This window comes from Clinocottus analis, unplaced genomic scaffold (genome assembly GCF_023055335.1).
Source record: "Clinocottus analis isolate CAN_PGR_092001 unplaced genomic scaffold, fCliAna1.0.p SCAF_9, whole genome shotgun sequence".
NCBI lineage: Eukaryota > Metazoa > Chordata > Actinopteri > Perciformes > Cottidae > Clinocottus > Clinocottus analis.
This window is the reverse complement of record NW_027176251.1, coordinates 1,469,843-1,491,542: the sequence shown is the minus strand read 5'-3', so window position 1 is coordinate 1,491,542 and position 21,700 is coordinate 1,469,843. Positions and strand designations below refer to the sequence as shown.

Below are 21,700 nucleotides of genomic sequence, written 5' to 3'. Positions count from 1 at the left end.
ATTAAAACATTAGTAAACCTCACCGGATACATATGTACACACTAACTGGTGTCCCAAAAAGACGCCATGGAGTTGTTATGTGCTAAACATTGACAAACAAACACACAACGACTCGGCAGTTTGCAATGAAAGCTGAATTATGCACATGTGGCTAATGCTAACATGACGTGTGAATGGAAAAGATAATCTGCAGAGTCCAGCTGGGAAATGAAACCCATAGAATCCATATCGTGCTGCCTAATGAGACCGACGGCGCTCTTTCATGTTCAACTTATTGATGCAGCAGGTCAACACTTTTAATCTTCTTTTCAAATGTGCGGAATAGTTATTGAAGTACAATGTGTGTCAGTGCATTCAACATTAGGTCTTAAAGGATCAACAAACAAAAAAAGCATCACTCAGCCGAAAGATGTTTGTTATTTTCATTTGTTAACTTGTTTTTGGTTTTTTAACAAAACAAGCCCGCAGGAGAAAATCCAAAGCCTCTTTTGATTTTTTAAAGCTTCTGACTTTTACTTATGGAGCTAATAAGTGGGCATCAAATCAAATTATTCACATTATTGGCTGTGCACAAGGAGATTTAGGAGGGATAAGCAGTAAAGGGGGATAATCTCTACTTAAATCATATGTTGCTGTGCAATATATTTGGTCTGTAACACAAAAAAGGCTGGCGGGTTTAAAGGTCCCGTGAAGGGCTTCACATGACGCCTGAAGGCCTCGCAGGGCTTTCATGTGTTTGATCCTGCAGCTGCAACCGAGACACTTTCTGACAACTTCATTTAGGCTTTTTGTTTGACAGTTTTTAAAACTTTTTTACGAATAGAGAATCGGTTCTAAATGAGTAAAACGCAGTGTCGAACAGGTGAGCGATCGGTTGTTCTAGCTCGCAGCACGTTAGTGATGTCATACACTGTTTGATCACATAATATGAGGGATAACCAATGAGGTGTAAAGATTTTACAACTTCTTGTTTTGCTGCTCAAGAAAAACTGATTACATACAAGAATATAAAGAAATGTTTATTTTCTTGATTGCCTTTTTTTCTCCTCACAAAATGAAAGAAAACATGAAAGTATCGATAAGGAGCCAAACCGATAAGCTGATAACAGATGTTCTTGCAGTGTAGCTGCTTTAAAACCACATTTATATTTCTTATGTTTCTCCAGAAACTTGCAGGATTTTGTTGAATCTTTTCCAACAAATAACAAACCCGAAATTTCACCCCTCTTCCTGAAAAGCCCCAGTGGTGTCCGGGTTAACATGAGCGGTCCGGTGAGTCATCGCCGGTGTTGTTTCCTCTTTAACAAGCTTCTCTGCTGCAGCAGTTTGTGTCTCTGCGGCTATTCCCAGGACGGATGGCGTGCTGTATAATTAATGAGCAGGTGTAGAATCTACAGCAGGGAAACAGCGGCTTCACCTTTCAGGACAAACGCGTCACAGCAGGAGCCGGAAAGGAAAGTGAACTAGGAGCTTTATTCGTGTGGGCTGACGATAAAATGCATGAAGCAACTGTCAAAGCAACTTATGTACGCCATGAAGTCCCTAAAAGAAGACTATTGGTGAACGAGAGGGAGGACGAGTCCAACAGACAGGACGATATGGACACCATGATGTGGTTGTATCCTAGTGGTTTAGTTCCCTAAACCTAGCTGTTGGTTAAGTTGCATAAACCTAGCTGTTGGTTTAGCTCCCTAAACTTAGCCTTCTGGTTTAGTTCCCTAAACCTAGCTGTTTGTTTTGTTGCATGAACCTAACTAAACCTAAGCTATATTTCTTTAATCTCAAACTAACTTTAAAACAACCGATCAAAGAAACTCCGCCGAGACGTTCAGAGTCATCACAATGCAAGACAAGAACACACATTTACACATGAAGACGTTGGTGTGGAAGTGATTTATTTAGAGTCCAAGCACCAAACTGAATCTGCAAAAGAGACTGCACATATTTAAAAACCAGATTAAAATGAACTGACTGGAGGTCAGAAGGAGGCCTGGTGCTGGTGCAGTAAAAGTCTCTTTAAGACTCATCGAGGTACCACAGAGCTCCTTTTAGGGGCTTTAACTTTTAAAATATTGGAAACTTTTAGACACAGGAACTACAGCTCAAACACTGTGTACTGCATGGGACTATTATAACATTTCTTTCTAGGAATATATTTGTGAGTTTTCTCACGTGTACATTGAAATAAATCCTTTCGTAAAAAGGTTCAAACATGATAAAAGAACGCAACAGAAGAACCATTTCTCATTTATAAAAAGTTACATGTAGGACAAAAAGACCCAAGATTGTTTTGTTTTTTTAAAAAACCTGAAAAACATCATTGGTTGCTCAAAGCAGCATTTCGTTTCAATTCTTTACGTCACGATAATTAAAACTCTAAAACAACAACAAAATCTAACCTGACAAAGTGAGGTCTTTTAGTGATTTCCAAATTGGTATAGTTTTGTTGCTGGTATTAAGACATGGCTGCCCCCTGGTGGCAAAAAGCACCATTTAAAAACACACAATGCAAAAAAAAAAAAAAACCCTGAGAAAGAAGCTGAAGGCCGGGGCGACGCGTCCGGGCCGACAGGCGCGAGAGAGGCTTTGCTCCGGCGGTTAAAGTCTCCTCGGTTTCAAACCACAGAACCCGCCACGCCGAAAAAAAAACCTTGACTCGAACCCGATTTATTTTTACGTCGTCTCTTCGGGTCGGGGGGCGCTAGCAGGGCCTGGAGGCCAGCTTCTTCTCCCACTCCACCTCCACCACCTTGTAGAGCTCCATGGTGGCTTTGGCGTCCTCCACAGAAGAGTGGCCCTTCCTCCCGGTCTGAGGACACAAGAGAGGGCACATTTTTATTTATTTTTTTATAAACACTTGCTTAAGGGACTAACAATTATCCAATCAGCAGCAGGGGCGGGACTAAAGAGGTTGTCAGCTGGGAGCCGAAACCATAGGTCCGTTCGAGATGAGCCAGTCCTGATCAGAATCGATCGCCGACACAATGCACGCTGGGTAGCTGTGTATCCGACTTGGTCCTAACTCGCTCTAACGTCATGCACGACAATCCCACGAGAGTGAGGCAGCCTGCCGATTTTGGAGCCACGGGCCGCAGCAGCTCTCCACCGACTGCGTGGCCCAGTGCATGATGGGAAACGCCTGGGTGTCGCCACATCAGAGATCTGATTGGCTCTTGGATCTGACAGCAAACACCACATGTTGTAGAAAATACTATTTTTCTGTGTAGTTGTAATACTAACGCTTGATTGTTGACTATTAGTCTGAGGGTTCCTTCAAGTGGGCGGAGCTGCATTCAAGCTGCATTTACATGGGTGGAGCTTCCTTCATGTGGGCGGGGCTTCATTTACATGGGGCTGGGCTGCATTAAAGCTAGGCAAACCTTAATTTATCTGGGGCGCAGCTTAATTTACCTGGGCCGGAGCTTCAATTACATTGGGCGGAGCTTCAATTATTTTTTTTTAATGTGGGGCAAAGCTGCATTTACATAGGCAGAACTTTCTTCACAGGGATTTACCTGGATGTCCCGGTTGAAGATGGCCTTGGTCAGCCTCTTCAGCGAGGCGACCTCGGCCACGGCGAAGCCGGCCCTCAGGTTGAGCAGCGGGATGCGGGACGTGTCTCTGGTCAGGGCGGCGGGGTGCGAGTACCCGAGGACCTTGAAGTCGTTGTGGACGGCGTGGCCGATCACCACCTTGCCCATCAGCAGCCGCAGGATCTGCCGACAGGAGACAACACATCCACATTTCTATTCAAAAACGTAACGTCATCATTACTTCTTTTTTTTAAGTATTTTTTTTTTTTTTACTAGTTTCTTAAATTTAACGACCCGCTCACCTCCTTCCGGGCCTCGGCGTACGGCATGGCGTTGACAAGGTCGCAGCGCCGGATGCCACTCCACCGCGTGCGGTAGTCGGTGACGGGAACGGAGGGGTTGATGAACTTGTCGTAGACCACGTCGCCCTCGTAGGACACCAGGCTGCAGCGGGCCAGCTGGCTGATGCTGCCCTTCGGCCCCGTGCCCACCATCTCGCAGTCCAGGGCTAGGTACTTGGTGGGGATCCCCGGCGACGTCTGTGTGGCGGCGGCAGTGGCAACGGCAGGCCTGTGGTTGCTTGAAGCTGATGGGGGCCGGTGGGTGGTGGCAGCAGCGGCAGCGGCAGCGGTGGCGGCAGCAGCGGCAGCGGCGGCCGGCTTCCTGCCCGCCGGCTTTCCGTTGTTGGCGGCGCATGGAGGCGGCTGGTGCGCGGACGGCGAGGCTTTGTGGCTCGAGGTCGAAGCACCGGCGGAGCCACGAGGACGCAGGCAACTGTTTAGGCACGCAGGCGGGTTGTGTCCGTGGTGTGTAGGGTTGTGTCCGTGGTGTGTGGGGTTGTGTCCGTGGTCTGCCGGGTTGGGACCATGCGGCGGGCCCCGCCGCTCCGAAGCGTGCGTCCTGTTGTGAAACCCTTTGCCCCGCCCGCGGTTCCCTCTTGGAGGCCGCTGCCGCCGTGCAGAGTCAGCGTCGTAGCTCAAGTTGAGCGAAATGTCCGACATGGTCGCCGAGACGTGTGGAGGTCAAAGGTCACGTTTCCCTCAAATGCAAGCCAGGGAAGAGTTGCTTACGCGGAGCTCCTCAACACCTCTTCACCCTCTGTTGTCTTGTTTGTATCAGCCGACACTAGCTGGACTGTATTATACTGCAAGGAGGAGGAGGAGAAGAAAAATAATGAGAAAAAGAGGGAGAAGGAAAAGAATGTGGAGAAGGAGAAAAAGGAAAATGAAGAGGAGAAGGAAAAGAAGCAGAAGAACAAAAAAACAAAAAAAGTAGAAAAAGAGATCAAACTCATGAATTTACGAGAGGCACCTGAACGCTTCACCATATCAATGATTCCTCATTAGGGTTTTATTAAATGTTTTGTATGACCATACAAGCCAAAGAGGTTCTCATCACAGTAACGAGGTCATCACTGGATTCAGAAACTTCTCTTCAGTAAAAGTACTGTGAAAATATTTCACTACAATTAAAAGCCCTGTAAAAGTACACATCAATGAAATGTGTACTCAAGTGTGAGAGTATTCAGGGTAATATAATGTCATCATGCAACACAAGAAAAACCCCACAAACAAAAACAGCTGTGTGTTCTTGTATCAGGGGAAACAACTAGTTTCTATAAATAAACTACAGATAACATGTTCGGCATACTCACACATTAAAACTCTACATCAGGAATACAGTAAAATGTTCCCGTCTCTGTTTTGTTTGTCATGTATTTGTTTATTGTACGAGTAAACAACAGTAAACATAGAAACAAACAATGAACATAGTTCAAAAATAGATCAATATAGTCAACAAACAATTGTATATTATTAATAGTATCGTGTGTGCTTTTATCAAGTCGTACAATGTTTGTATTTGAGAAACAGGAGTAAAAGTATACAGCAGCAAGAACAAATACCTCGAATTTGTACAAAATTGCAGCGCTTGAGTATGTGACATGAAGAAAAAAAACATTTGCTTCCATCTTCCACATTTCTATGCAAGTTATTTACGAGCTGATGACGCAAAACTACGAACAAACAAGTTAAATCCACAACTAAAGTCTAAAATCAGCTCGTGGATATAAAAGGACGCGACTAAAAGGTTTTACGACAGTAGCTGTGGGGTTGACGTTAACCACCCGCTCAGCTTTAGCTCGCGGCGTGCTGCCTGCGGTTACTATGCCAACTCCGCGGCGAGCGGTTTGCCGGAAATTAACGTCTCTCCACGTAAAAAAACTGCGTTTCTGAGCACGAGCCGCCTTGGCGGCGTGTTTCATTGCGAGAAACATGTCTGGAAACTACTTTGTGAAACAGGAAGAAACAAAAAACAGACCTGCTGCAGCCATTGTGGAGCGCGCGTTATTTCCTGCTCGCCAACTGTCAATTTCCGGGGTCGTGCTGCCTTTATTGACAGCGCCGGTAATTGTAATGAGCAGTGATCGTGTATTCTACATGGTTCTGGTTGTACCGTGTATTTAGCGCATTATAATTGTATCACGATAAAATAAATTGACTTAATTTTGTTCCCATGGCGTCTGTCGATAACTAATAAACCTCAAAACACAAATCAACGAAGAGCAATAAGTCAAATTAATCAATACTTAATCAATAAAAAAACACCAACCAAATACAATTACGCTACAACAAATAGTCTTAATTTTTGAGAATTCAATAAATTGATCTCCACCATAGAGATATTGACTCCAGCTCGGCTACTTATAACCGTAATTAATTAAATAATTGTAACATACATTCGAGCTTCCGCTTCCCGTAGTGTAATTTACGGGAAGCACTTGAACGCATTCCACACGTGAACTAATGCTAAACCACAACACGCATTTTCTCCAAAATGAAAACTACAGAATCTGCTCCATAAATACTGAAGTTAAGCCCCTTAATGGTTTGTGCGTTTGTTCCGACCGACTTCATCTAAACTAGAAACATAACGCAGAGTGAACGAGTCACATTATCCGGTAAAAACCCTCTTTCAGTTCGCTCAGCTACCTTATATGCTATCTTATGTGCTAGCTAGCCGAACTCCCAGCTAGCCCCCGGAAGTGGAGATGTTTACATGGAGCCTTTCAGCGGAACAACAAAGACAGCTGGCGGAGAGACTCACCGCGTTCCTGTCCCCGTACGACTACCTGTCCGACTCTTACATCATTGTGCGTATCGATTACTTATCGATTAACTGAAGATTGTATGACACCACACGTGTTATTGTTTAAGAGCGTCCTTGGTTGTGTAGATTGTCTGCACCAATCATGTGCGTTGGATACAACTTAAGTGCATTTTCACAGTCAAAAAATAATAAAGAAATATGATAAGATAATCTTGTATGAGATCCGTGCAAATTTGAGACAAAGTAAAAAAGAAACAAGATCAAAACAAGTCAAATAATTCATATAAAACAGTAGTAGAAACAGTAAATCATCCTCAGTAATGTATATATTCGATATACAGACAGAATAACTATTTGTTAACTGTCATTGCATAACGCACGGTATCGAGGCCAGTGCAGCAGGTCTGATGGTTAAACTGGTTTAAACTGTGCTGCTCACAAGAGGAAATAACCAAAGCATTCAAATATTAATTCATGTTTGAATAAATAAAGTTCAGCATAGAACTACATATGAAACCAGACTTTGGTGTTTTTTTTATTTCAGATTACATTCAACAAAAATGTATGTATATTTATAATATAATTAATATATAATGTTAACATATGTTGGGATGATTTTTAAAGATGTCACCGTGAGCTCAAGGATGTTGCGACGGCCATTTTTCATAATTTTAATGAAATACAATGTGAACAGTTATCTGGTTCCATTAAATACTAGTTGTTTATCCTCAGGTAGAACACCTGCATCAACAGCCAATGATGTGGTTTGTGGTTTCTCTGATAAGCTGCCACCTTGTTATTCTTATTCTCTCCACAGGAGTTCTTCTCCAAAGATCACTGGCACTCGTTGCCCACCAGCTGGCAGCCGGTGCTGCAGGACCTGACGTACCAGCAGGTTGCAGACCTGCTGCTGGATCCCAAGCATGAAGACAGGAGGTACGATAACAGGGATCAGGGATCATATGCTCATGGAGAACCTGGAACAGTCATGGAGTTTGAAATGGTTATTTCCAGGCCTGGAAAAAGTCATTAAAAAAATAATAATAATAAAAGTTCCATAAATGTGTTGCATGTGTTCATGAAGTTCATTTACTCAGAGTTTGAAATAATGAATATGCTTTTAAAAGAAAGAGGCTCAACATATAAGCAGGCATACATAAGGCATCTATATAAATGTTTATTCTTTTAATCAAACTATTGTCTCAATCATTTGCCATTTAAGGTTTACTGTATGCTTTGAATCCTCATTGTTAGTTTAAATACTACATTTTATCACTTTTATACTTTGTACTATTTACACACAGATTTTTCACAACGTTTGCTCATGGACATTTAGTTAAAAATCATGGAAATTTGGTTAAAACTCATGAAAATGTGGTTAAAAGTCAAGAAAATGTGGTCAAACATAATGGAAATTTGGTTTACAGTCATGAAAATTTGGTTAAAAGTCATGAAAACCCACTGGTCACAAAGTGTCTGAACCTTGTTAAAGGTATCCCTCGGTGTGGCCGCTGTCCCTCTTGGCGTTTCGTGCCACCGCTCACGCTCTGGCGTTCCCCAGAGCGTGCCAGCGGGAGCGAGGCGGCGGCGGCGGCGGCGGCGGCGGCGACGGCGGCGGCGGCGGTGGCGGCTCGGTGAAGCCCGAGGAGTTCCTGGACAACCAGAGTCAGAGCTCGCTGCTGGGACACGTCTTCAGGAAACACGTCAAACCCAAGAAACAGCACGAGATCCGCAAGCTGGGCTCGGTACCTTCACCTTCTTTAATGTATAATAATTTTAACCTTCTTTAAGCTGTGAGCTCGTTACCTCAAGACTGATGATGTCACACGACAGGAAGTCACAGAAAAAGGAGAAAATTGATCTGAATCACTTTCTTTCCTCTCCTCCTCTTCCTCTCCTCCAGCTGGTGAAGCAGCTCTGTGAGCAGACTGACTGCAGCCATGTGGTGGACGTCGGCTCCGGACAGGTAACCTCTCACCTGTCACATGTGTGTGTCTGCTTGTTTGTTTGTGTGTCTGCTTGTTTGTTTGTGTGTTTGTTTGTGTGTTTGTCTGTCTGTGTGTGTATGTTTTATTCAGTCAATCAGTGCAATAGGATATTATTCTATATAATGAACAAAACAGAAAGACTGAAAAAGTCAAAATGCTTCTATATTCCTAAATTATTATTATCAATGAAATCTGATAAATAATATGAAATGAAGGAAAAAAATAAATAAAAAACATAAAATATAGAGCATATTTAGAGCGTGTGTTATGATCACACACTAACACATTTCATTACTCAGCAGATATCTAATATATAAAAGGTCATAATAGTTTTAAAAACACTTCAGTGTTTAACAAACAGGACGCCGTGCGTTTGTTGGGACTATTTTCAGCGGCGGATGGATCCTCATCCAGTGAGTGTGTTCCTCCTCCTCAGGGTCACCTGACTCGCTTCCTGTCCTTCGGGCTCGGCCTGTCCGTCACCGCCATGGAGGCGGACCGCAGCCTGGTCGCCACAGCAACCAAGTATGACGGAGAGTTACTGCTGGCTTTAGAGAAGGAGCAGAAACAGGTCGCTGCCTCCTCCTCTTCCTTCTCCTCCTCTTCGTCCTTCACAACCTCCTCCTCCTCCTTTACTACTTCTTCTTCTTCCTCCTCTTCTTCCCCTATCAATACCAGTTCACATGAATCTTCCTCCCTCCTCCTAGAACTCCTCCTCTCTGCTCCTGGCGTCACAGTCGCCTCCTCGCCACGTGGCCGGTTGGGTAAACCCCAAAGCATCATGGGAGTCCTTCATCGAGCAGCTGAGCGCCGCAGAACCACGTGTCAACGAAAGTGCCCCGACTCCCTCCCGAGGCCCGCCGGCGGACTTTGTCCTCACCGGCCTCCACGCCTGCGGCGACCTCAGCGCCACGCTGCTCCGCCATTTCGTCAACTGCCCGCACGTGCGCGGCATCACCTCCGTGGCGTGCTGCTACATGAAGGTCACCACCAGGGGGAGCCCCTCCCCTCCGGCTCCGGAGCCGGGAGACCGGGATCGGGTCGCCGACCCCTCGGAGTTCGGCTACCCGATGAGCCGCTGGGTGGCGGCGCTGCCGGGCCACGGGCTCTCCTACAAGGCCAGGGAGGGGGCGTGTCACGCCGTGGAGGAATACACCCGGCGCCTCAGGGAGGGCGGCGCGGCGCTCGGGATGCACTGCTACCGGGCGACGCTGGAGACGCTCATCGCCGCCGTGAGGCCGGATCTGAGGAGGGCGGGAATCCAGACCATAAAGAACGCTCACTTACTGCCTTTTACAGAGTGAGTTACCACGTTACAACCTCAAACCAATCCCAATACATGTGTTTATTGTAGGTTTTTGTTCAGCAAAATCTTGGGGGGAAAATCTATATTTGCAAAAAAAATCACTTTTAAAAGATATTTTGATCATAACTATGAACATCCAGCGTGAGGAGAGCTCCCAGCGTTTAAAAAAGTATTGTTCGGTTTCGTAACAACAACCCACAGACTAATAATGCACCTTTTTAGAAAGATCACGACCTGAAGCATCGACATCTGCAACAATAAACACAATGCAGGAAAGCGTTGGCATGTTATGAAGCATGTTCAGTCATACAGCTTGTCAGCCTGCTGTCCCCTCTCAGGTACGCCCGGCTGGGTCTGGCCCGGGTTGGCCTGACCCCCGGCCCGCCCTTGGAGCCGGAGCGGGTGGAGGCCATGCTGCGGCAGCGCGGCCGGGTGGTGGTGTACTTCAGCCTGGCGCTGCTGCTGGCGCCCGCGGTGGAGACGCTGGTGCTGCTGGACCGCATGATCTACCTGCAGGAGAACGGTGAGCGGGCACCGGGCGGGCGCCGGGCGGGCGCCGGGCGGGCGCCGGGCGGGCGGCGGGCGGGCGGCGAGCGAGCGGCTCCCTCATCACTCTCTCTCTCCTCAGGTTTGCACAGCCAGCTGCTTCCTCTCTTCCACCCCGACTTCTCCCCGAGGAACCTCGTGCTAGTGGCCATGAAGCCCTGAAGCTCGCTCTTCCGTGGAGGAAGTCTCTCTTCTTGGAGAGGGAACTCAACATTTGACGCAACAGAGCACCAAGCCGCTAACGTTGTGCATGAGAAGTGGACGTTGTCGTGCTGACCGTTGCTTTGTTTTGTACGCATCTCAACAGGCTGCAGAAAAGTTGCAATCATTTTGGACGCAGGTCACCGCTGCGAGGTCGTCCTCCTCCTTTTGTTTTGCCTGCAGCAGCTTCACTGTGATGCTAGCGGGCTCCAGAGCATCTCGCCGGACAAAAGTGGAAACTTTGGTGGATTCACGTTTTTTTTAATGTTTCGGTGGAGCAAATATTTATTTTTTTTAAATGTTTTATTCTGGGATTAAGTGTTGGAGACGCAGCCGCTCAGCTGCTTCGAAACAACACAACGTACTGAATCTTATTGCTAAAAACCTTCCGGTTACTTTAAACCTGCTTTCATGAGGAATACTTTGTCCTGTTGTGCTACAAGTGTTCAAACTTTCTGTCAATAAATACATTCACATTCCATTCACTCGGAGTGAGCTTTTGTTTTTATCCATACGCTCATGGAAAACCTGGAAAAGTCATGGAAATCCATTGGTCACTGTGCATGAACCCTGACTACTTACTATGTCCCAAAACATATAGTCTGCCAAACATTCCAGGATGTCCTGTTGCAAACCAGCATGTTTTCTGACCCACAATCCTTTGCACATGCAGCACATAAACACGGGCCAGAGGGCTGGAAGGTGTCATGCTGTGAGGAAGTAAAGCGTCCCGACTCAATGCAACAGGACTCTGTCATGGAACGTTACAAAGTCAACTAATATTTTTTGGCTGTTTTATTGAAACCAACTCATCCTGTTTACGGTAAAACAGCATCCAATGTTTTTGTTCACGGAAACCCAAAAAGCTCGAGGGAACTGCACAAGCAGTTCTCTTTTTGAAAAGCCCAACATGTTGACACTTTATTTCCCCCCATAAGTCTTTCTGGTGCCAGCCTTTGTGCAACGAAGGCCCCCCTCAAGGTTACACAGAAACACACACAATCACAACCAGATGTTGACTTGATTCTCAGCATACAGGGCTGCTGCTGCTGCTGCTGCTGCTCTGAGACCAGTGTGCTGCTCCTTTAGTGCACACAAGTGTGTAGAGACTCCTGCTCCACCTCACCGTCTCAAACCCTCCGGACAGCCTTCGTGAGCTCCCTCCAGAAGCCATGAAGCGGTTGCTGTCGCTGCTCTTTGTCTTGCTGCTGTCGCCCCGGCGGGCGCACGGCCGGGCGCCCTGCAAGCCGGTGGCCCCGGGCCCCTGCCAGGGCCTCGGTTACACCTCCACCCCGCACCCGACCGGAGCACCGGGCTACACGCTGCAGCAGATCATTCAGATCGTGGAGACGGGCTGCTCGCCCGGCGTGGCCACGGTCATGTGCCGGGTGGTGGTGCCCGAGTGCGGCTCGGAGGAGAACAGCCGCATGAAGCCGTGCAGGTCGCTCTGCGAGAAGGTCAAGAGCGACTGCGACCCCGTCCTCAAGGCCCGGAGGCTGAGCTGGCCCACGAGGCTGCGCTGCGACGCGCTGCCCGCCGCCAGCTGCGTGCAGGTTGGTGCAGGATGAGGTCATCGGTCAGCTTTGAGGGGTTTGTTTTGAGTTCTGCTGCAAGACGGAAGGAGATGATTCAGAGTCTGTATTCCCAACTTGTGATCAACAAATAATATTATTATGAAGTATCCCTTAAGCCAACGTTTAAAGGGTTGGAAGTACTGTACTTGAGTACAATTTAGAGGTACTTTTGAGGTATTCTTTACTTGTCTGCTACTTTATCCTGAAACTGCAATTCAGAGGAACATATTGTACTTTATGCATTGCAAGTTAAACTAAATACTGTAACAGAATCTTACGAAGTTAAAATATCTTGACAATATTTCATATATATATATATATATATACATATATATATATATATATATATATATATATATATATATATATATATATATATATATATATATATATATAATATTGATGCTAAATTATGTACAAAACACTCAGAGGTCATTTAGCATCAGTAGTAGTTTTACTTACTTTTGATTCTTTAATTACATTTTGTTGTTAATACTTTCAATTGAGTTGCATTACCTTTACTTATAACTTGTAACTTGTTTACTTGTAACTTGTGTACCTGTAACTTGTGTACTTGTAGTCATTTTAAAGCTCTCCCTCCTCCTGAGGGCTCCTGCTGGTTGTGAGGTCTCAGCCCAGAAGCTCCCTGACCTGTGCTTCTCCTCTCAGGGTCAGGAGGTCAGTGTAACTCCTCCCCTTCCTGCAGCATCGTGTGAGCCCATCAGCGTGCCGCTCTGCGGAGACCTCTCCTACAGCGACACCGTGCTGCCCAACGTCCTGGGCCACGCCACGCAGCAGGAGGCCGGGGTGGCGCTGCAAACGTTCGCGCCGCTCATACAAGTCGGCTGCTCCGCCCAGCTGAAGCCCTTCCTGTGCTCCGTCTTCACTCCCAAGTGCGTGGCGGGCGCGGTGCGGCCGCCCTGCAGGGCGCTGTGCCAGCAGGCCCGGGCCGGCTGCGAGTCCCTGATGAACAAGTTCGGCTTCCAGTGGCCCGAAGCCCTCGGGTGTGACGGCTTCACCACGGAGTCCTGTGAAGGCGTGCGTCTGCTCTCTTTTGAGACGTTCATGTGATGTCCTTGAATAAATAAAAAAATGTGTCTCTGTTGTTTCAGATTCACGGTGTGGATTCCCCTCAGACACCCAGCGCATCGTGTCAGGTGATCAGCGTGCCGCTCTGCAGAGACCTCTCTTACACCGACACCGTCCTGCCCAACGTCCTGGGCCACGCCACCCAGGAGGAGGCCGGGACCGAGGTGTTCCAGTTCGCGCCGCTCGTGAAACTGGGCTGCTCCACCCACATGAAGCCCTTCCTGTGCTCCGTCTACACCCCCGAGTGCGTGTCCGGCACCGCTCGGCCTCCCTGCAGAACGGTCTGCGAGCGCGCCCTGTCCGACTGTCAGCCCCTGATGAACAAGTTCGGCCTCCGCTGGCCGGACTCCTTGAGGTGTGAAGCGTTCACCACGGAGTCCTGCGAACACGTGAGTCTGCTCTCGTTGGGAGATGAACCGACGTTTACGACCAGGATGCTTCTGGAAAATTTGCTTTTTCGCAACTATTTGCGCTCTACTCCTGCCAATAATTCGCAATTCTTTTGGTGTGAAAGCAACATAAGCAAAAAAAAAGTATGTGAATTGTACTTCAATATTTACGGGGCGTTGATTTTTTGTTCCATGTAAACCGACGATCTTTCAGACCGATCTCATATTTTTGGTTAAGGCTCTGTAGAAATAAAGTTACAAACATTGTGCAGTTACAGCATTTCACCCAAGGTGTTGCCACAGTGAAAAGACAGAAAACCGAGCCGTGTCTCATTGCAGTACGGAGTGGGCAGCAGCGGCGGGATCTGCGATCCCATCACCATTCCGATGTGCCAGGGCCTGTCCTACAACCAGACCATGTCCCCGAATCTGCTGGGACACACCAGTCAGAGGGAAGCCGTGGCCAAGATGTCCTTTTTCAACGCGATGGTGCAAACCATGTGCACGGTGGACATACGCCTGTTCGTGTGCACGGTGTACGCCCCCCCCTGCGTGGCGGGGGAAGTGCAGCGGCCCTGCAGGTCTTTCTGTGAGAGGGCCAAACGGGGCTGCGAGGGTTTCATGGCCAGCTTTGACGTTTCCTGGCCGGAGGAGCTGCAGTGCAACTCATTCCCAGAGGACAACTGTGTCTCAGTGAGTAATGGAAAGGAGAACAGGAAGAAGCTCGATAATGGAAGTGATCAGACTCCTCTCTGCTGATCTTTCTTTACATGAAATCCTTTTCTTTGTCTTTCACAGGAAGACAGCAGGCCCGATGTAAGTGTTTATGACAAAAAACTCTTGATTGATTCTCAAAATATAACCCTTATTCTCAATCTCATTTTCTGTAACCAGTGAAAGCATGGTGGAATTATCAAGCTAACAAGCTAACTAGCTACTCGATAAATGGCATAGGAAAGCACATTGCTGTCAACAGATAAGTGACTACTTTGTTGCATGAAAGCATGGTGGAATTATCAAGCTAAAAAGCTAACTAGCTAGTTGCTAAATAAGTACAAATTCACAACTTAACGCTTCATCGAAACACTCACGTCACAGTGTGGGAAAGCACACTGCTGGATCCAGATGAATGTTGACTTTGTTCATCTTGTTTTCTGCATGAGCGCATGTAGGAATTATCAAGCTAAGCTAAGTAAGCTAACTTAGAGTTGCTGGATTCTCCATCTGACTTTATTTTGTCCTTGTTTCCAAGACGTTAAACGCTGAAGGACTTCTCAAGAAGCTGATCGCCGGGGGTTACTCTGTCCGTGGCAAAAGTCAGTTTATTATTCCACTAATTTTAGCAAAACAATCTGATCATATGCATGAGAAAGTGATTTTTTTTTAATTTACCCTCCCCAATTTAGCACTAAGTCTCAAGACAGCCCGCCTGCTGCTGACTCTCATGGACGTATCCTTTGCAACTTCACTGCTTTGTGTTTAGTTTTCACACCTCGAAGTGGACAACGTGTCTCAATCAAAAGGTACCGAACTCGTTCTGAATCCACCGGATGCAACGCTCGATCTTTGGTTCTTCCGTCTGAGGTGTCGAGCGACATGCTTTCGGTTCATCGTAAGCTCTTTAACCGGCACTTTCAGGTGGACAAGAGCAGAGACCTGGACGTGGTGGAGGTCTTTAAACTGGAGCACCATGTGGCCGTTCTCCGGAGGGAGTATGTGGAGAGCTACGAGGGGCGGAGCCCTCCCGTCGTCACCCAAACACAGATGAAAAAGGCTCTGTCTCTCCACGGTAATACGCCATGTTCTTAGTCAGCAGCCCAGAAGTTTCCTCCACATTACTTCTGGAGGCATTGAGACCGACTGAGCGGCAAGTTCAATCGACCTCGATTCAATTGTGGATATTTGCTTTTTTATTGTCGTCATCGAGCAGAATTCCATTTGGACAACGAGACCTTCAGAGTTCTGTGGGACCAGAACCACTCAGAGGGAGGAATCGACTACGACGAGTTTGTGGGCGTCCTGACGAGACTTCAGATCCTCAGAGGTAATCCATCCATCCATCCATATATCCATATATTCATCCATTCATATATCTATCCATCCATATATCCATATATGCATCCATATATTCATCCATCCATATCTCCATCCATCCATCCATATATACATCCATCTATAGAATTATCCATCCATCCATTCATCTATCCATCCATCCATATATTCATCCAATTGTTCATATATCCTTCCATCCATATATCCATTAATCATCCATATATCCACCCATCTATCTATCCATCCATATATCCATCCATCATTTTGCATATTTACAGATGTTTAAAAGCTTTCCGTATTTGCTCCCCGTGTCAGAGCGTTTCCAGGCTCACCGGCTGAGTTTGCCGTGTGACTGCCGGGTCGCCAGCTTCTCCTTCAAGCAGGTGAGTTCAAACCTTTAGGGAAACTGTGAACATTTACCTGTAAGTTGACCCACAAATAGTGGGTACAAGTACACAATACTATCATTTAACTACTGAAAAGAAATAAAGTCTGCCATTAAGAGATATTATATAAATAATACATAAGGACTAGGACATACTTATACTTCAGTATTTCTAGTTTCTTTTACTTTGTACTTGTGCTACAATCACAAAGGCAATTAGTGTACTATTTACTAGTTATTTGACACTCATGAGTTACTTTTTACATTAAAACAAAGGTATAATACTTCTAATCTACCCAGTAGTACACAAAGTATCTGAAACTGGCTCCACATTAAAGTACTAGACATTAAAATGGATGTTAGTTTAAACAACTTTTCCAGTCGTACTATGAGAATTTAAACACATTTAAACTTTCCTACCGATTCATTTTTACAGTTCACTGTGTTTCTGCTCTTTTCAGTTCATGAAGTCAGCGATAATCTGAAGATCAAACCGGAGGAGAGATCCGTAGTGAACGTGTTGAGAGCTGTATGGACCGTGTATGTGGGATCATTTAAAATCATCTTAAAGTTCAGGAACATTCATCATTGACGTCTGCAGTTTATATTTAGTCTGTTTGTGTGCTTGTGTATTTTCATATCTCGTACAAGACTTCTGTAAAGTTTATTCTCATTAAAACCATTTTTTGGTAAAATGATCGTTCACCTTTTTCTTTATTATTTTTCAACCAAAACGTCAAAACTTCACTTTGATCAAGAGACTCAAAGTGAAATGAAATACAACCAAAATGTTAATGGAAACTTTATTTCAAGGGAGTACACGTAAAGAACAGGAGCTAGTTTGATAAACATGTTTATTGGTTTCTTCCACGCAGCTCAACACAGTGGTTATCATAGTCCCATCAGTTTGTTACAACACACATTAAAGTTCACCGTAAAATGGAATGTGACATTTAAATCTGTTTTTTACAACAATGAGTTAGCAGTAAAAAAAATTATATATAAGTATGAATGCTGCTATGCTATGAGCAGATTTTAAAGGGCCGGCGCGGCCCCTGTGACGAGTCCCCTCCTCTTCATATGCCCATGGTGACCTGGATGAACTAGAGAGACATGGATATTATTGTAGGACTCCATCCTATATCATCCAACAGCAAGGTTATCAACTGGAGTCATGTCTTTGTCCACCTGATGAACACAGGTGCGCTATCCGCTGCCCTTGAGGAGCCATTTTGTTCTCCACAATCTCTCTTTAGCTGCTAAACGTTGAAAACAAAATGTATCCACTATTTCTGCTTTGTACACGTTGTGGAACGTATCTAAAATTAGCTCGACGCTTTTGGTGTGAACGTAGCATCGGAGGCTCGATACAACTCTGTAAAGTCAAAAACAAAAGTTGTGCATGTCTGGAAAAAGCGGTTTCACAGCCTTCTTTTTAAAAGTAAAAAAAAAAGTGTTTAGAAACTAGCCGTGACACTTTTTACTTGTCGCGAGCGCTTAAATAAACATGAACAGCTACAGTTTGTTACCCTGAACTTCAGTGCTTAAGTCAAGCTTTCTATCCATGTTTAGTATTCAGCTGTCTAGCAGACGTCCACCTGTGCAGGTGTGATGGACAGGTGTGATGGACCGCTGGTCTTGATAGCAGGAGAGAGACAGTGAAGCTTTAGAAAAGTTGTGGAAACTTACATCGTCATAGCGAAATGAAGCCGTGCCAGTTTGGCTCGTGTCTCTTCTTCGGAATTGATCTGAAAAAAATAACCCAGATCATCACTGAGCATTTCTTCATTGACTAAACTTTGGTGTTTTTATTTAAAGCGCCCTCAGACTTCATGCATGTTTTTTATTCGTGTCCTCACCGGTCAGTGCACGGAGTTTTGTGCAGCAGCCCACGAATTCGTCGAACCCGATTTGGCCGTTTACGCTGTGGCGCTTCAGGATGATGCCCAGGGCCTGAGGGCTCAGATTATAACCTGCACGGGGACACGAGAAAGAACTGAGAGCCGCTCCCTGATATTTGCTTTAACTCTGCAAACCCTGACAGCTGTACATTACGTGTATCCAGCAATACGGATTAAAGCGAGATGCTGCAGGTTAAAAACTTTGTTTTGTCTATTATTCTTATGTCTATTCTATTTCTTAAAGAGTTAAAGAGCCAGTACCCATGGAAGTGTCAGAGTTAAAGGGCCAGTACCCATGGAGGTGTCAGAGTTAAAGGGCCAGTACCCATGGAGGTGTCAGAGTTAAAGGGCCAGTACCCATGGAGGTGTCAGAGTTAAAGGGCCAGTACCCATGGAGGTGTCAGAGTTAAAGGGCCAGTACCCATGGAGGTTAAGGCGATCTGCAGCTCGTGGCCCTCCACCGTCCCACTGCGGTCCCGGTCGTAGGACATGAAGGTGTTCTTCCAGCCGTTCAGTGCCGCCCACAGCTCCTTGAACTCACTGAACCCCATAGAGTTGGTATGGTCCCTCTGAGGCGACACCGTCAAGGACACAACACAACTCAACACAACTCAACTCACTTTACGTAGTATTAAGTAGTGTTACATAAATTAAATGTAATGTACTGATTTGTATGAGCTGCATGGTGGAATAACAGTGTCCATCAAAGGTTAAGCTAATGTAAAGATGCATCCTTGTTTATTTATTTCATTTTGTTACTCAATAAGGAAACCAAACTCTGTTCTCTTGCCCCACTAACCGTGCTGGGTCTAGAGTATACACACAAGTGTTACTGCTATTCAACGTCTGAAGCTTTATTCATATCTTGTAAAGAAAGTCAAGTATTAAATGTGTTATAAAGAAACAAAAGGTTGAATATCCTGTAAATGATTTGATTTAGCTGCTAAATATTTACTCAAATGCAGATTTTTAAAGCATTATTAAACCAATTGTCCATCTTTGTAGACCACAAGTAAATAGTGTCTTTATCACCGTATGAACTCAGCTTTAGTGAGCCAGCATGCAGGACACCAGCAACCTGCAGCCGTTCACTCCAGTATTGACTCATGAAGGATACATCTAGCATGCTAACCATCAGTCTGCAGGTCTCCATGCTGAAGGCTGTGAAGGAGAAACACAATGAACACAATGAACTAATCACACCCTGCATTACTGATAAATAATCTGACCAATCTGCACCGCTGATTTGTATATTATAAGTATATAATATAGTATATATAAATTAGGATTGAAATGTGTCTACATGATGTGTCCACCTGACTACATGATTTTGTATTTTATCCAGATATCTATTTCTTTAATAAGTTGGCATTAAATAATATAAGATAATAGTCCTTTACCTGCAGGACGAGATGGTCACCGTGTACACTAGCAAGAGGCTAACAGGCTACTGTGTACACTAGCATGAGGCTAACAGGCCACTGTGTACTGTATGCTGTGTACTGCATACACTAGCATGAGGTTAACAGGTGTATACTTCATAAAAGCATGGTGCTCTTACGATGGTACGTTCCCGCAATGCCGGACTGCGTGAGGCAGCGCTGCAGCTCTTCGGGTGAGATCTGTCCATCCTGTCACATGTTCAAGAACACGGGAAGTACAGTTAGACAACAGCAGTCTGCACAGAGAGAAGCATGGGAAGCATGTTGGGGGTGGGGATTACCTGTCCGGCTACAGCTGAGAAGTATCCATAGAGAGGGTCCTGCTGCAGAGAGAGAGACAGAGAGAGAGACAACAAAGTCTACAAGATAGTTGAGTGGAGTGTTAGTAACAGTTAGTGGGAGGTGATTGATTGGTTATTTTAACTTAAGCTCTGAAGATGAATGTTTATCCGAGTGTGCATGCAGATTTCCTGTCCTGTGCTAGTTCTGTACTTCAGTACAACATCGGAGGTACTTTACCTGAACATTTCCTCTTTTATGTAACTTCACGCTTCTACTTTTTTCTATTTACCTTTACTGAAGTGAGGGTTTGAATGCATACTTAAACATGTTCTCAGTACAATTATACTACTTCCACCTCAGTGAGGTGTTTGAATGCAGGATGTTTACTTGCAGTAGAGTATTTCCACAATGTGGTATTTCTACTTTCCCTTAGTTAACGCAGTATTGAGCAATAAAGTGAGTTTACCTGATGAAACGATGGTCAGGAAGTGTTTTTTTTTTGTTGCCCTTTTGTAATTGTGTTCCTGTTGACTAACTGGGGGAATCACGACTGTGGTTTGTGCAACATGTGAGTCTTTGAAGGAATCTCAGAGCTCAACAGTGTAGCATTATCCGGACTACATGTTTCTTCACTCGGAGATAATCAACACCAGAATGTTACAGAGTCCACATGTTGAACACTGAGAGGACTCTGATCAGTGCACTGATCAGGTTACAATGTTCCCTCTGGGGGGGAAGCCACACCTTCATCAAACACACACACACACACACACACACACACTTCCTACAGACACACACAGACCCCTACTACAAACATAAACACACACACACATGCTAGAGACAGACACACACAACCTTCCTACAGACGCAAACAGACACACACACCCTTCCTACACACCGACACACACCCTTTCTACATGCACACACCCTTACTCAGCCCACTCTATTGTGGTAGAACACACACACCCACACACACACACACACACACACACACACACACGCACACGTACACACACAAACACACACATCTCAATGCTAAATCATTTGGTGAAACAAGAGTTTCAAGCAAACAACTGAATTGTCACATTTGCTAGAAAGTTTCCTAGAAAACACAATAGACATTGTTAATTAATTAATTAATTAATATAGTACTACATCTCAGTCAAGTATTGTACTTTAAACTGCACTAAATGTGTTAAATACCTTCAGAGGAGTTGTTACAGTTTAAGATAATACTTTAAGTACTGCTGTATGTATCGAGACCCACTTCCGCATTCTTCACACAGGGAGTCTGTCCCGGGTCGGTGGTCATATTCGTCCGCAAACTGATATTTTATGACATGTTATCGCTTTCTTACCGCGACTCCACCGGGAGCACCCCCGTATCCGGGATAGGCCATCTGTAAAATACACGAGAGTGTAACAAAGGTGTAATAAATGTAGCGTAATGTAGCGCGGGTTCTTGTATTTAGAGGGTTCTTCTTCGGAGGGGCGTGTCTGCAAAGGGAACCGCAAACAAAACAAACACAAAACAGAAAGATGATATGTTTAAACAAACAAAAAAAAGGTTTTAATTAGCCAGAAACAACGAGGCGGGCCCAAATGTATATATAACCCCAAGGGTGAAGCGACCAGACTCCGGGAGGAAAAAGACAGAAAATGTTGGCTCCTCCGGATGGCTGTTTCCTTTCCTGCGTTCTGATTGGCAGCGAGAGACCTCGTGATCTCAGGTCGACCAATGGGATCGCAGCTGGCTTCAAAAGCTTTTTACGACTATGAAAAACAATGAAACTCTGGAAGCTCAATTTTACAACAACAAAAAAAGAGTTATAATTGTGAGACCAAAAAAATCATATATATGACAACAACAAAAAAATATGGAAGCCCATTCCCGCCACACAAAA

At 45.3% G+C, this 21,700-nt stretch overlaps 4 protein-coding genes across 7 annotated transcripts; 2 read left to right on the top strand and 2 right to left on the bottom strand.

The window, feature by feature from the left end:
* Window positions 1-2,651: 2,651 nt before the first annotated feature.
* isg20l2 (interferon stimulated exonuclease gene 20-like 2) lies at window positions 2,652-6,767 on the bottom strand. 3 transcript variants are annotated; one of them, XM_068569017.1, is made up of 4 exons: window positions 6,639-6,767; window positions 3,836-4,677; window positions 3,516-3,716; window positions 2,652-2,809 (listed from the first exon to the last, which is right to left on the bottom strand). In XM_068569017.1, exons 2-4 carry the CDS (start codon window positions 4,532-4,534, stop codon window positions 2,702-2,704), a joined length of 1,008 nt encoding a protein of 335 aa, XP_068425118.1. In that variant the 5' UTR covers window positions 4,535-4,677; window positions 6,639-6,767; the 3' UTR covers window positions 2,652-2,701. The 3 variants fall into 3 exon arrangements, with proteins under 3 accessions (XP_068425118.1, XP_068425119.1, XP_068425120.1); XM_068569018.1 differs by having other exon boundaries at window positions 6,524-6,675; XM_068569019.1 differs by lacking the exon at window positions 6,639-6,767 and adding an exon at window positions 5,853-6,010.
* mettl25b (methyltransferase like 25B) lies at window positions 6,318-11,163 on the top strand. The gene is made up of 8 exons (XM_068569006.1): window positions 6,318-6,684; window positions 7,459-7,577; window positions 8,134-8,386; window positions 8,545-8,607; window positions 9,066-9,200; window positions 9,337-9,929; window positions 10,274-10,458; window positions 10,564-11,163. Exons 1-8 carry the CDS (start codon window positions 6,583-6,585, stop codon window positions 10,641-10,643), a joined length of 1,530 nt encoding a protein of 509 aa, XP_068425107.1. The 5' UTR covers window positions 6,318-6,582; the 3' UTR covers window positions 10,644-11,163.
* Window positions 11,164-11,797: 634 nt separating this feature from the next.
* On the top strand, window positions 11,798-16,813 carry LOC137780778 (uncharacterized). The gene is made up of 11 exons (XM_068568989.1): window positions 11,798-12,235; window positions 12,926-13,294; window positions 13,369-13,734; window positions 14,074-14,427; window positions 14,533-14,550; window positions 14,987-15,050; window positions 15,141-15,184; window positions 15,373-15,523; window positions 15,665-15,778; window positions 16,102-16,169; window positions 16,633-16,813. Exons 1-11 carry the CDS (start codon window positions 11,855-11,857, stop codon window positions 16,654-16,656), a joined length of 1,953 nt encoding a protein of 650 aa, XP_068425090.1. The 5' UTR covers window positions 11,798-11,854; the 3' UTR covers window positions 16,657-16,813.
* Window positions 16,814-16,960: 147 nt separating this feature from the next.
* Window positions 16,961-21,477, bottom strand: sri (sorcin). 2 transcript variants are annotated; one of them, XM_068569026.1, is made up of 8 exons: window positions 21,155-21,477; window positions 19,796-19,837; window positions 19,634-19,703; window positions 19,190-19,233; window positions 18,494-18,641; window positions 18,031-18,144; window positions 17,861-17,919; window positions 16,961-17,274 (listed from the first exon to the last, which is right to left on the bottom strand). In XM_068569026.1, exons 1-8 carry the CDS (start codon window positions 21,194-21,196, stop codon window positions 17,248-17,250), a joined length of 546 nt encoding a protein of 181 aa, XP_068425127.1. In that variant the 5' UTR covers window positions 21,197-21,477; the 3' UTR covers window positions 16,961-17,247. The 2 variants fall into 2 exon arrangements, with proteins under 2 accessions (XP_068425127.1, XP_068425128.1); XM_068569027.1 differs by having other exon boundaries at window positions 19,796-19,834.
* Between the last annotated feature and the right edge of the window lie 223 nt (window positions 21,478-21,700).